The sequence below is a fragment of the Colias croceus genome, chromosome 21 (assembly GCF_905220415.1).
Source record: "Colias croceus chromosome 21, ilColCroc2.1".
NCBI classification, from domain to species: domain Eukaryota; kingdom Metazoa; phylum Arthropoda; class Insecta; order Lepidoptera; family Pieridae; genus Colias; species Colias croceus.
The window spans coordinates 8472335-8487792 of record NC_059557.1 but is presented as its reverse complement, the minus strand read 5'-3'; the positions used below and the strand labels follow the sequence as shown (position 1 = coordinate 8487792).

The following is a 15458-nucleotide window of genomic DNA, read 5'->3' as shown; positions in this document are numbered from 1 at the left end:
CAAAAAATTGTCAACATCTAGGATCATAGACATTTTTGATGTGTAGATATTATATCGGAACTATATCGTACCTAATGTAATTTACAATATTTTGCTTGATCAGAAGTAACTTACTAATTCAAATATTTTTGGCTTGATTGTAGGGAAGCTTTCAGTGATTTCGGTATATTGTCCTTTGGTTTTCAAAATCTTTTTCTAGCTGTAAACAAATAAAAAAACCGTAAGTAAGTATACAAAACTAATAAAACTAAAGCAGACAAAAAATTCTAAAAAACTGCACTCACCAGAAGATATCCTTTGGGTTTTTTAAGAGCCGCGTATTCATTGTATTGAGGTATTGGAGCTATGGTTAACTAGTTTTTTTTGCAGCAATTAGCCTCGTCTCTGTAGTTTCTTGCCACTTTAGTTCTAAGGCTGTCCATGGCTCAGAGGAGTTTTTGAGCCATAATAGTTTGTCTTCTACATCTTGCTCTTCTATAATAGTTTGATTAAAATTCAAAATGATGATGAAAAGTTATTGTTTTTAATGTAAATTTGAATCTGCCTTGTAGGTAGGTGCTGAGGCGGCGCTTCAACAGACACGTTCGTCACTCGACTATGATTTGATAGAAATGGCTGACTTTGCGGGCTACGCAGCCAATTCCTTGTTTAATTTTTATCAAGTTACTCGCTCAAAAATAGTATTCGCTCCATTGTTAATTGCCGAGCTGTGCTTATCTCCCAATAGATAAGTTACTTGTTTGTTTTTAAGTAAGAAACACGGTTATATGCATCATAGAAAGTAATTTAATTTTAGCCAAATAATATTATGTCTAAATTTAAATGATTTACTTGTCATTCAATTATAATGTAAGCTTGTTTATTTTTAACCGAACTCTTGTGTAAATCGTAACCAACTATGGTTAAGTCTAAAATTAAATAACTTGCTTATCATTAAATAATAACGTAAGCTTGTCTATTTTGAACCTAATTCGGTAAAGGTAATATTGACCGAGTCGGTAATTTTGAAATAAATAAGTATTTTGTTAATAATAGCCAAGAATATTTAGCAATACTTGCTTGTATAATACTAGCAAAGCTTTAATGCACATTTTAAATATGTCTTGATTGAATGCAGCAGAATAATTTTTAACCGAGCTAAATTGGTACTTTGCTAAAGAAAATTTTTCTCAGTGAGGATCCGGGTGGACGAAATTCAACCTTCTACATACAACAACGTACGTTACGTATCACGATGAGACAGTCACAAATCTGCATTGTAATATGATAACAGTGATGTACATACAATATATATAATGTACTTACGTTTACAGTATACATACGAATATACGTATATACATGCGCGATACATGGAGGGGACTCTGGAATACGTACGAGCAGACACAATGATATCCTTTAGTTTATGTAAGCATTGTGTATTACTATTTACTACACAATCACATACGTCTTCGAATTTCAGTCTTGGATTGTATACAATTTAACACTACTTAGTTTAAGAATACTAATATGTACCTACTAAAACGTCTGTAGTAATAATTAATACTTATGTGGGTAAGTGCCACCGAATTTCCAAGTTATTCATGTAAAATAGGCTGTATTTATGTTTTTTTTTTTACCGAGTCAAATAGGACGAAACTGGGACAAGCGGATACTAGTACTATAAAGAGAATTATAATTCTACTTTTGATTCTACTCCCATGTCAACGCGGGTAAAGTCGCGGGTAAGAGCTAGCTTATTTAAGCTCCAAGTACCGTAAAGGAGTGTTAACCTTGATTGCATCAGCGCATGCACTTGGCCCGGCCTTGACACACCTAGGATGCTGGATCGATGAGATGCAATTGTGAAAACACAGCTTTTGTTCTCGTGAAGGGGTTGTAACAATTCGAGTCATAGAACACGGGAATGGCTGGAGACAGCGGTAGTTCGAAGATGGTTCGATTTTTGCGAGACTAAAGTTTTGGTTATTTTTGTTAACCAAATGATATAAAAATTGCTGCATTTGTATTAGATTGGTCGAGATAGAAATATCATCCATGGCTGGATAATATCATTCAGGCAGTTGATATAACGACGCACTTTTTAATTAAGACGCTATTAATAAAACTGCAGAATTAACCATTTATCAGCGACGTATGCAAAAGCACCATTAAAACCAATCCCTAATCAGAATTCTTCTAATTTTCTCATGATTTTCACACAAAGGGCACAAGCAAGCAACTATTAAAACCACAGAGAACATTAAGAGGCAGTACATGAAATCTAGAGTACTTGTCACCTGAGCTGCAATTTACCGTAGCATGTGCAATTATTACACCTCAGTGGGAACTAGGTTGAGTGGCGAGTGTAAAATGTTCTTTACTATAGCTGCGTAATAAGTTTTTATACTGCGAAATTGGAGTTTCGTACTCGACATTGACTTTTAAACTGAGCGCTCGTTAAGTTTTGGTAAACGTAATATTTTTTAGTTTTAATTGCTTGGACTCAATTATATTTATAACCTAAAAAGTAGGTTTAATAATTCAGGAATAGAATTATTAAATGATTTTATTTTTTATTTTAGCGTAAAACTAAATAATAAGTAGCTTGTCCCTGCGAATTCGCTCGCATTCTTATTGTAAATCAAAACCATTCTCGAATCTTAGGCATCCTCTACAAGGGTTCTTATCTCCCGTTAATTTTGTAGACATAATCCATCACGCTGGCTTGGTTGGTTTGGCATGTTATTTTAATTACGAATTAATTCTCGTATTTACATGTAATTACGAGTTATAGAATGTGATTACGCTTACTTTGTTACGTAGGTCACTACTAAAGTGAAAGTTTTGCGTAACTCAAAATAAAAACAGTCAAAACTTCATTCTGCCACTTATTAAAAATTTTTGGTATTTCACACAATTATCTATCATTTTTCTTAGGTAAAAACTAGCAGTAGTGTCTCATTTATTCAATATGATTAGTGAACAGGTTTATAAAATGATCTGTGTGTCCTGTGTGTCGAGTGAACAGGTTCAAAAACAAAGAAGAAACTAAAAAAATCTGTTTTCTTGTTGCTTTACAAAAGTTTAAAGAAAAGCTACCTAGATCTTTTACGAAGTTTTAAATTAGGCCTACAAAGAAATGTCGTTAATCGTAATACCACATGGAACGGACATGAGGACCCATTTACACGTAACAATGTAACATTTAGTAAACATGGACGATACACCTATTGTTTCAGGTATGTGTACAATCTCTACACGTGGTTTCTGTTTAACACAATATGTAGGGTTAATTGCCTGAACTATTGTTTAGGAAATTATAGAAAATGTTGCTTTTCGCGGATAATTATATCTTTTTTTCAGGTATATGTTGCCATTTTTGAGGAACAAATATAATTATTTATTTCTATAAAGTAATATGAAGTCCCACCACCACAGAATACAATGCACTAATGCTCTTCATCTGATTCTGTTTCTAAAACCTGTTTTAATAAACAAACTACCTTCAATTTAACAAACAAAATCAAAAAACATAAGTGATTAATTAAGTTTACCCCTTTTGTGCATTTCAAATGTTAAACCTACGCATATAATGTTATTGTGTGTTGTTACACCAATTTATGATTAACAAACCCTAACCATGTGGTTAACAACAGCGATTCCATCAAATGTACACTAGAATACTTTTCACTCTGTGGTCGATTCCCTCAACTGAGAGGCCTATCCTCCATCCCGTTCCCTCCCCCACCAAACCCTACATCCGTCCCTCTCGCAGCATCCAATCGATCCACTACCCTTGACCTTGGCGTAGCGTAAATATTATCCTGACCTTGCTCCTCTGGACCATTTTCAATTACTGTAAAGTAAAAAACCGCTAAGTATAGGAATTTGTTAGAGATTAAATACTTTATGGATTATGGGATTTCTGTGACGTTAAATTTGTTTTTGCAAGGTTTGTAGGGTTTCGTAATTTTGGTGATTCGTCCTGAAAATATTTCAATACGTGATTAATATTACTTAATATAATATGAAAAAATTTAACGTATACTTTTTGTGAAAATAGCATTTACATCAGCAACGAATAGCACTAAAGAGTTCAAAGTTCAAACATATAAGGTCCCCAACTTTCCTTTTACGCGAAACTAATAATACTGTTTAGATCCCAAGACACTTTACCAATGCATATTAGGATATAAGTACGTACATAATATAAGTACGCCAGTATATAGGAATTTGCTTACACCCTGAAAATAGTTTTCGATGTACTTTCCAATAGTGAAACAATTTTTTTACAAATAGCGCATAAAATAATTTACTTACATTTTTTTTTTTTGTAAGGTGTTTCTCAATGTCAGCCAGAAGGGCTTTTACATTTTAACGCGGACGCGGGGGTGAACTGAAGGTTCACCCTGGTAGCGACATGCACAAGGGTGCCCCCCCTTGACGGGGATCTCGAACCTCGGCTTGGGCTGTCGCTTGAGTGGAGGAGGCCAGAAGGGCCCTAATCGGACGGGAATTTACTTACAAGAAAAGCGGTTTTCTACCTTTTACAAGCATAGGAATTGCGCAATACAGGATTTTAATTTCCTTTTATGAGGGTAATTAAAACCAAGTCATAAGTATAAGATATTTCGACCATGACTTAGTTGGACATCCTGTATCTTGCAGGTTTCGATTGATAATCTAATCAATTTTGATAGGGTTTCTGTATGAAATGCGTGAAGCCGCACCAAGCTTGGACAAGGCTTGAATAGCGGCTTTCCTCGTGTATATGAGTAAATTGTACTAAAGAGATCGACTTTATAGAATAGCCTTTTTTGTCAGTTTGTTTAACATTTGTTCCTTTTTGTCGGTGAAAGTACCTATAAAAAAAGTTGAATTATTGCGTATTTTTTTATTAGTATTTACTATTTAATATTTATTATCTCCTATGTAATTTCATAATATTATCTCAGTATATTTGAAAGAAACAAAGAAAAAAAAATACATATTTCAATGGCATGCCACACAGAAAAAAATAAATTTTGACGAAAAGGAAAACAGATTTTTTTGCTTAATTTAATTTATTTCTCTTTAGATCAGTCAGTAAGCTAGTTATATTGTGCTCAAGTATATAAACTATTTTTATATCTATTATGTCGCTGACCGTTCTAAGTGGGTATTGTGGACAAGCATGAATGAGCATAGTATCTATTCACTAGTTTGAGCGAATATCTTCTTTTTTTCGTTGTTACTTCGCTTTTTGTACTATTCGACCTTGTATAAAGATTTCGTGGAATATTAAAAAACTGTATTATTTGAGTTAACTATGTTTTGACGAAATTTTTGTGGTTTGGAGGTTAAGAGTAGGGAATTAATTTTTACTTCATGTATTTTGGTATTTTTCGCGAAATTAAAGAATTAGAACTGCCTTTAATATTTCTTAGGTATTACAATAATTTATAAGATTAATTATTGCAAACAGTTCTTGCTTTTGAGTAGGCTAATTATTTTTTAATTGATTGATTGATTATTTGTTTGATTGATTGTTTATTCGATTGATTGATTGTTTGTTCGCTCGCAGGCAGTGCGGATGTCGGGCGGAGGCGGCGCGGGGCTGATGTCGTGCGTGCGCGAGGGCTCGCTGGAGCCACCCTACCGACCGCCGCACGCCGACACCAACACCCATGGTAAATGATTTTATGGAACATATACAATAATATGTAGAACCCTATTGCTACTTCCCTTTTTTAGTGGGAAACTCTTCCATACCCAAATTGTCAGTTTTCTGGTATTGTAGATTTTTCATGGAAGTATTATCAAAATAGCATTTTTATTCAGGAAATTATACCACCTCATGATTCAAATTTAGACGAAGAATTATTAGTTAACAGTGTGATAAGATGATAAATTTTTAATCTGATTTCCAGGTTTAAGTTCTGCCTTGTAATATTAATTCCTCTTTTATACCTTCTATAGTTCCACCTTTCTTCACTTTTCCAGTTATATCTATGTTATATCCTATAGGTATAGTTTAACCTCTCTCGCTAAAAACTACACGTTTCTAGTAACATGTATAATGTTTCCAGGCGAAGGCCGCACGGGCCGGTTCCTGCGGGGGCTGCGGCGGATGTTCAAGCGGCGCGGGCGCGTCGACAGTTCGCCGGACCCCAAGAGCAGCTCGACCAGCGAACTGCTGGACGCGGAACGGCAGGCTAGGAGGAAGTATGTGCTTTTTTGGTTTGGGGTGTTAATGTTGATCGCATTCTACACTAATGCTATTTTTTTTTGGGGTAAAGTGTTGTGTTTACGGTATATTTGTTTCTTTTATTATCCTAGCGAAGAGTGGGGATAAAAAAATTGATTTATAACCAAATAAAGTTTTTAAAATGCAGCGAATAAATGTAGTTCTGCGGTCTACCTTAAACTGTCCTGTAATATTTATAATTTTTTGTCAGTTGTTACTTGTTTTACAAACTACCTTCGCCATTTTCAACCACAAATATCTCTTCTACAATTATCTTTTCATTATATTTCTCTATTAATTAACTGTTTACACGTGTTTGTTCAGAGAGGGCGCTTACGGCAGCGGGCTGTCCGTATCGCACGACTCCGTGTTCACGGGCGAGCGGTCGGGCGACGAGTCGAGCGACGAGCGGCAGGCGCCCGCGCACACGCTCGCGCATGTGTCCACTTCGCACCGGGTATGTACACAGACATACAGGCATATTGCTAGAGGGCGTACCTATAGCAGCGGTGTCACAGGATTCACAAAATTTATAGACACACACGTAATCACACACAAACATATACAAACACACACATCGCATTGTTAAAAACGTTGATACAAAGGACCCTGTGTTATGTGTACTATGTAACAAGCATAGTTAAAGAACAAAACACCGATAATAATAATTGAAAATGTATTATCAAAGTATTTGACAAATGCTACAAATTTAAAGACTCTGTAAAGAAGAATAGAATAGAGATTTTAATGGGTTTGACATATGTATAGTGTTATGTATTATTCGTAAGTTGTTGATATAAAGATGCGTGCATAACTAGCAAAATAGTTTTTAAGGTGAAATGAGACCCAAAACAGGCGTTTCGAATCGAATAGAGAAGAAAATTATTGGTGAAAATGGTGCATGTGCATTTTACCATTACTCGATTTATTTTCTGATCATAACGCGCACTAGTGCCATCTATAAACCTGTTCATGTAATAATATTGAACCAGTTTTATTGTAGTTGCATACTCTCCCAATAGATGGCGTTTATATAAAATAAATCCGGTGAACTTTTAAGATCCTGAACAAAGAATAATTATATCATCATTGCATAATATGAGAGAAACTTTGATATTTTATCAATAAAATCAATAGAGAATACATATAAATAAATATAACAACGATACTATCGGAATATGCAATACTTATTGCAAAAATAGAAAGTATTCAAAAGCACATGTCACGATAGAAACCGAATGGTCGAAAAAAACAGTGAAACTTGAATAAACATTTGCAAATCACTTGTATTCGTGATAAATCTATAAAATGGCATTCACTTGGTGATTTCTAGAACATGTATTAAAATCATATTTTATGAAAAATGCAGGTATTAAAATTTTTATGTATGGAAAAAAGGTCCTGTCAGGACTCAGCTTTCAAGCTTATTATTTTTTAATTATTTGTTAACATACTTCCACGGTTTATTCTACAGAAAGTAAACTGACAAACTATGTTTTTTTAAATATTTTCCTTAAAATTCATAGGTATATGACTTTTAAAATGCACGGTCTGTCCACCGTCGCGAAAATAATAAACTGATACATTTTTTTTATTTCGACTAAATAAGGAAGATCTGTTATATTGGAAGCTCTCCATTTTATTCGCCAACGAAAGTGAGGGTTGAAATATCAGCTATATAAGATAATTTAAGCATTTCAATGCGTTATAAATTACAAAATACTTTCATATACATTTGCCAAACAAAAGCAATTATATTAAAACGCAGACATTTGCAGCTAAAAGCTGCGTCTGGTTAGTGTCTGACTCAGTTCTGATTATCTTGTAGCAGACGCACTTATCTCGTAAATTATTGTAATTTGTAATAGCTCGTGGGGGGCAAGCTTAGATCATTTACAGGGGGCAAAGTACAGATCTTTATATTGTATGCTGATGCATTTATTTTACTTGAAGAAAATGAACAATTTTTTATTTAATTAAACAATAGTGAATATTTTTTTAGGATGAAAATTTTAGTGGTACATTTTTGTTCTGTACTGAAATATTAAACAACATGGGTTTTTCAATATTTAAGTTTAACATCCCACTAATCTAATAACACTTCACAATTAAAATTTTCCTTTAAAGAGAATTATACAAACATAGAAATTGAAATAAAAACTGTAAGTTACAAAGTTTTTTGATCCTTATTATAATTTTGGTTCTTTAGTGGTTACGTATCTATGCGCTCTATCATTATCCATACTAATATTATAAATGCGAAAGTAACTCTGTCTGTCTGTCTGTTACTCAATCACGCCTTAACCATTGAACCAATTTGCATGAAATTTGGTATAGTGATATTTTTATACCCGAGAAAGGACATAGGATAGGTTTTATACCGGAAATCCCACGGGAACGGGAACTATGCGGGTTTTTCTTTGACTGCGCGGGCGATGCCGCGGGTGGAAAGCTAGTACAAAATAAATTAAGTTATTATGCATCCTAATAAAACAGCGCTATGCATAATATTCATAAATATAAATAACAAATAAACTGCTCCTTTGCTTGCTCTGACATAAAAAAACAAATAAATACACAATTTGTATTCCGAAGCTTAAAAGCACGTTAAAGCTTAAAAGTATTTATACGTTTTATATGGTCGTAACATTTAACATATTATTATTAAATTATTAAAAGAGTAATCAATGAAATTAATTCAAAAATAACATACTGCACTAAACAGTATTTGTAATACCCTTTATATTATCCTCTCGACATAGCAATTTATTTAATCCACATAATAAATTTATTTCAAGTAACTATTTAATTCAAATAACTTCGATATCCCAAACATACGTTAACTAATGAAAATTAATCCTTATTGACGCTAAATAAGAGGTAAATTTGCTTGCAAAAACGAGATGAAATTCGCGTTAGATGCGCGAATGTACTTTTTGTTTTCCTTCTATCCGAATGAATCATGCAGTCGCCAGGCTCTCGCGCCGTGGACCGAACGTCCAACTTGAATTTCGAATCGCTACGTTCTTTATTCAAAAATTGCGCCTATTTTTTTTTCGCGCGCGTTTTTTTTGATTATTCTCAGAGTATTCGTGTTTTATTCGAACTTTTTTCATCGTAATATTTGTTGAAATATTTTTTACGGTCACAAGTGTGAAGTTGAGGTGAAGTTGCATTTATGGTGTTGTTCTCAGTGCTATATATAGTTTAATCAAGTTTTACATATGTTACGTACAAATAAGGAGTGAGCTTTATGAGTGTGACTCATTCGTTAGCGTCAAATCAATAGCTACCTATGAGTAACTACGGCATTGAGACGAATGTCAAAGTTTATGACTACAATTCCAGTTTGCTGTATTTAAATATGCTGTAACGGTTTTATTCTGCCCCTAGGTTATTATAGATTCTAGGCAATATTACATTAACCTTCTACAATTAAGAAATAATGCTCTTATCGTCATTTATGTGTAAAGGTCTTTTATTTATTTTTGGCTCAGCTTTAGAATAAGCAACACCTCATTTTAAATTGATATTTTTTTGGTAGATAGGTATGGTTAAGAGGTATCATTTACCAAAATATCAAGGTGCGGAGTGCATTTGTTTTTGAGATATATTTTTTTGAAAAAATGTTATATAACCTCCAACTGTGCAAACAAAACGTGATTACTGTTACTCTTTACCATGAAATGTGCAAAAAAAAACGCGATGACATATCAAACTTCAACTCGTTTCGATAAAAGCATTTGTGAATGTCAAATTTCCGCGTCAATGACATAATATGGAACGTAAATCATAGACGCGAGCGTAACGTAACTCGTAGAGAGCCAGTGGCGGAATCTGAAGCGACGGTTTCACAAAGTGAATTATAAAGAAAATTTTGAAGATTGGCTAGTAGAATATTTATGGCGTACTGACATTCAAAAAAGTCATTTAGACAGCTTTGAAGAATTGATAAAAGTAATTAAATATGTTTATAAAATTTATTTTTTTGTTTTTTTTTTAATTACTTGCTTCCCTAAACAATAAATAATACCCTATTATTTAAACTTAGCTATAAATAATACCCTAATGTTAAAATCCTTATTTACGCAGATCGCAGATTAATAATAATAATAATATAAGCTTTTATTTCCTTACTTTTACAAAAAATGTTTTACAATTTAACTTAACACTTAATACTTTATATAATAATTTGTAAAATCTTAAAACTAGTATATGTTTATTGTTAGTAACATTGATGCTATTCTATGTTAGTACTTATCCTATTTTCTTAATTGTAAGGACCGCTTTGTGCGGTGAAAGCCTCCTCCAAAATTTTCCATTTCTGCCTATCATTAGCCATTATCGCAGATTAGCAATACAAAATATATACTAGCTTATCATAGAGTATAAATGATACATTTTAATTTTTTTATATAGCTCACTTGCTTCAGTTTTTAAAAACGATTAACTTTTACTTTTAGTATTCAAATAGGTAGCGAGGAGCGAAGCGACGAGCGTGTTAGGTTAACTTTTGAACTGCCGCACGAGCCGAGCGAGCGAAGCGAGCGTGCCGCGGCAGCGGCCGGCGAGTGCCAGAAGCGACTTTAGGGCGATTCCCACTCAAACAAAAAAAAACTACGTAGGTTTAAACTTTTGAGGTGTAACCTACACTAAATTGGTACTAATTAACCTCAAACTAAAAAAAATAATATAAAATAAAGGGGGGGGGCTCCGCACCCCCCCCTTCACAGGGGGGGTTCTACCCCTCCCCCCCTCCCCCTTCCCCTCCCCCCGCCGGTTTAAACTTTTGAGGTGTAACCTACACTAAATTGGTACTAATTAACCTCAAACTAAAAAAAATAATATAAAATAAAGGGGGGGGGCTCCGCACCCCCCCCTTCACAGGGGGGGTTCTACCCCTCCCCCCCTCCCCCTTCCCCTCCCCCCGCCCCGTTTTGAGGTGTTGCCTATTCTAAAGTGCTTCCTTGTTATGAAAACTGGCATGAGATTTTGAATTTTTATTTTTTTATCTCATTAGTCGTCGAATATAGACTTTATGAGAAGAATATAACATACAAGTCGTCAAATAAAGAATTTTAATAATATGTACATTGCTCGAAACAGTGATCTAGATTCTAGATAATATGTACCTACTTAAATATTTTTTTTACTTGGGCATTCCATCAAAAACACTGAACAAACTTCGATAAAATTTACTAGTCGAATGTAACTTTAATCCATACTAATATTATAAATGCGAAAGTAACTCTGTCTGTCTGTCTGTCTGTTACTCAATCACGCCTAAACTACTGAACCAATTTGCATGAAATTTGGTATGGAGATATTTTGATACCCGAGAAAGGACATAGGCTACCTTTTATTGCGAAATATGTACCACGGGCGAAGCCGGGGCGGACCACTAGTATTATATAAGGAAAATACTTAAAAAAAATTGCAAGATTCGACCTCGTCTTACAAAAAGTCTTCGATCTGGAATCATTTATTTTTCGGATATCTGGAATGCGGTATAATTAACCTCTTTGACCTCAAGAAATCCTTTGTATTACCCATATCCCTTTGTGGGGTATGGGCAAATTATTGTAACATGTGTTACTACCATCAATTTTCTTAAGGTCGAGTAGGAAAGCTTTCATGCTAGGTCCAAACTTTATTCATAACTCATAGTCCCAGAGTCAAAAGTAAATATTTAGTTAAATTCATTTATATTATGTGTATGTTTAGTCTTCATCATTTGTTTGAGATTAATTTGAACTCTACTGATGCGATTAATAATCGTAAATGGAAAAATAATAATAATTTGTCAAAAGCATTCCTAATGCAAGGGATGGCCTTAACAAAACACAGTGCAAAAAAAATGTACCTATACCTACCTTACCTATTGTAGTATTTTTTAAAACAATATAATTATTTCGTATTCTAGAAATTATAGAGATACTAAATAATATTTTTTATACATAAGCGTGAGCTTATAGAAGTAACAGGGTCGTACAAAAATCACATGAAAGCTTTTTACAAAAATTGTCATATAGGTAAATTGTGAAGCAATTACCATTAGCTTTCAACACGTGTAAGTCTCAACTCACAAGTGATATCAATTAAACTCAAACATTTATTCATTAAATTAGACTTTTAAAAGCATTTTTGAATTGTCATAACATAGTCTTACCAATTATCTACCACCGTTTCGGAAAGCAGTTTCTACGGAGAAGAACCGACAAGAAACTCCGTAGTTTCTTCGTAAATGAATCTTTTAATCTGTCAATTTTACCGCACTATTAAAAACTTACTGTAAACGTTTGCGAATGAGATATCAAAAATGGCCGAGATTCAAGCAAAACCGGTGTTATCAGATTAAAAATAATTGCTCCACACATCATTTGCAATTTGATTCAAAATAATTTATGGCACTCTATAGACTATATTTGATACGTTAGTGATTGAGGTCTGTTGATTTATGTCTGTGGTCTAATTGACGTGATCTGTGGAGGTTTTTTTTTCTTTGTTTATTGGAACTTTTTGCAGATGTAACCTGCCAGCTTGTGTTAGTAGATTTTATTTTTATAAAAATTTTCGTCGATTGGCAAACAAATTGTGATCTCGTTTAAAAATTGAATATATTTTTTTTAATTTACGCACTATACAGGGTGTAATCGTTAAGTGCACAGGCGATTATTCCGTAAGTATTGCAGATACCAAAAAAACTTTAAACTGATATCGAAAGCCCTTTACCTAATGAGTAAAATGACAATAATAACATTTTAAAAATAAAACTGGAAATATTCAAAAATTTTACATCAAACTGCACACATCCTGTATACCTACTGTAGATATTGGGACTGCTGTGTTTTTCCTGGTATAATGATGGTTAAGTCTATAGATGTACTCCTTCATTTTTATTTGAAACATAATATTCAAAGACAACAATTTTTCATGCGGCATTTTATATAACAACCGTATTTACGTGTAACAACCGTGAGTCGCTCAAGCTTAATAAACGTTACCGTTAAACCTTTACAAGGCATGCCAAACTAAATTTTGTTAATTATGAGTGCGTATCAAATATTAATAACGCTTAGAAAGTAATAGCTGTTTAAATTTCAATGCACAGAGCGGTCTCGCTTCTTGGTTAGACTTTCAAAAATCTCTCTGACGCATCTTTAGTCTGTCGCCAGTAATTTGGCGGGAAGGTAACAATAGTCAATACAGATTATTAATTTGCATCGTGCATAGATAATATAGATCGTGATAGTGTTTGTGACGTTATAATGGCTCGCTCGTTGAAGGAGGCTTTTCGAAAACTATGGAATATAACATGGTTGTTCACAACGAAAGTGTTTTTGGTAAATATTTTTTTTATTTGTCATTTTGTTTTGTTATGATAGATACTGTTTTAAAAATAAACACAATATATTAGCAAGTTCAAATGATAAATATAAGATTAAAGAACAGTAGACAGAACTATGTAGATTTTAGAGTAATACATTAAAATCTAATACCTACTTCATCGCAATACTTGAAATCTGTTTTTTTTTTTCTAGATTGTAGAAGTTTTTTTTTCTTATGCAAAAATATTAATGCATAATTTTTTTTTAATTATCAATTTTATTATATTATTAAAACTGCGTGACCAGGCACAAATTAAGTATGGAAAGTATTTAATTTTTATTAAGATAATTAATGTCAAAATCAATTAGTAGTGGAAAGTAGTGTTGCAATCTGAAGGAATTTATATGTGTAATTTGATATAGGTGTATTACGGCCGATTGTAAAATTTAACACTTTCATGATTCGTACGTGAAAGTGGATAAAAAATGATATTTTCGAAGTTTTTCGAGTCTCATAAAACTTAAGATGTAATTATTACATGATGAAACGTACGAAAAAAATTATTTTAGTGTGATCTTGAAATTTTATTCCTATGAAACGATTTATGATTTTAAGGATAAATCCTGGTCTCTAGATTAGTCTAGGAACGACTTAGATACAGGCCTTGTTAAAATAAGCTCACTTGTGGAATATTAATTCAGCTTCAATTATTTATTGTGTGTTAATTGTGTTTCTTAAGGCGTTAATAGGGGCTAGCGACCTTGGCGACGATTTACTAGGCGGAATCGGGGGACCGGCGCGAATCTATCGTAGTAAAAGTACGTATAAAAAATATTTAAAAAGATATTTGGATATTGAATCAAAATTTAAAACAACCATGCCCTGTGTTTCAATTTCATAAACATACTGTAAAAACACTACAATAATTGACATTATATTGACTTAGCGTTTTGGTTTAAAGTACAAAAATCGACCTCAGTTCATGATTTTTTTCCAAAAAACCTGATTGTAAAATAAAAAAATTAAAATAACCATGCCCTTTATCATATTCGAAACTTTAATATACATTTTTTTTAGATATGTACGTAAAGAATCTAAGAAGATAAACGGTTATAACTAGAGTTAATTTTCGGTATCAAAAGGGGATTCTACCCGATTCAGGCCTTAATATTGTACAGTGAAATAATTAATGATCTTTCTTTCTTCTAGCTCATAAATTTTCTTAATATTACAACGCTGATATGTATGCCTATGTCATTAAGCATCGTGCGATTTTTAACCGAATAAATAGACTAATTTAGTTAATTGAACTAATTTCATTGTTTCCAGAAAAGAATAAAATAATAACAAAACCACAGAGTAAGGAAAAGGAATAAAGTAAACAATTGAGTCAGAGGTAAATTATATTTATTAGCTTGTGCAATAATATTCCCCATATAAATGAGAAATAAATTGAGAAGGAATAAGATAAATTATAATAATTATACCCAAAGTATTTTACATTAAGTAATTTAATTTTTTAAGCGCGTAAGCAAAATTATATACATTTAAAAAAGCGTGTTTGCCGAACACACGCGTCAGAAGTGAAACTTCTTTGTCAAGATTCAAAGATACCAAAATCGTCGTCTTACTCCATGACGTGACGGTATTGCCAGGACGTGATATTGAAATTTTACACTCAACGGGGTAAAGAAGTTTCACTTCAAAACTTAAAAATAAAAATAGCACGTTTATCGTTCACTTTCATCATTTTAAACTCACTTTAAACTTCACAGTCATTTCTATAAACACTAATCATTTTACGTTTGCTGTTTTCATAAGTTTTAGGTTTTCACCTTAAAAATCCTACAGCCTACTAAATACTCAATTTATTAGTCTGGAAATTTCAATTAACTTAAATATATTTATTACTAAATCCTATATT

The 15458-nt window shown here is 32.9% G+C and overlaps 1 protein-coding gene across 3 annotated transcripts in view; it reads left to right on the top strand.

Moving 5' to 3' along the window:
- Positions 1–15458, top strand: part of LOC123701395 — a 122425-nt gene that overhangs the window by 64029 nt on the left and 42938 nt on the right. Inside the window, exons 3-5 of one of the 3 annotated variants that reach the window (XM_045648848.1) lie at positions 5543–5648; positions 6048–6183; positions 6530–6662. In XM_045648848.1, the coding sequence (XP_045504804.1) occupies positions 5552–5648; positions 6048–6183; positions 6530–6662 (366 nt within the window). In that variant the 5' untranslated portion in view covers positions 5543–5551. Of the gene's footprint in view, positions 1–5542; positions 5649–6047; positions 6184–6529; positions 6663–9177; positions 9370–13458; positions 13549–15458 lie in introns of those variants that run through there. The other 2 variants (XM_045648850.1, XM_045648849.1) reach the window with 2 other exon arrangements.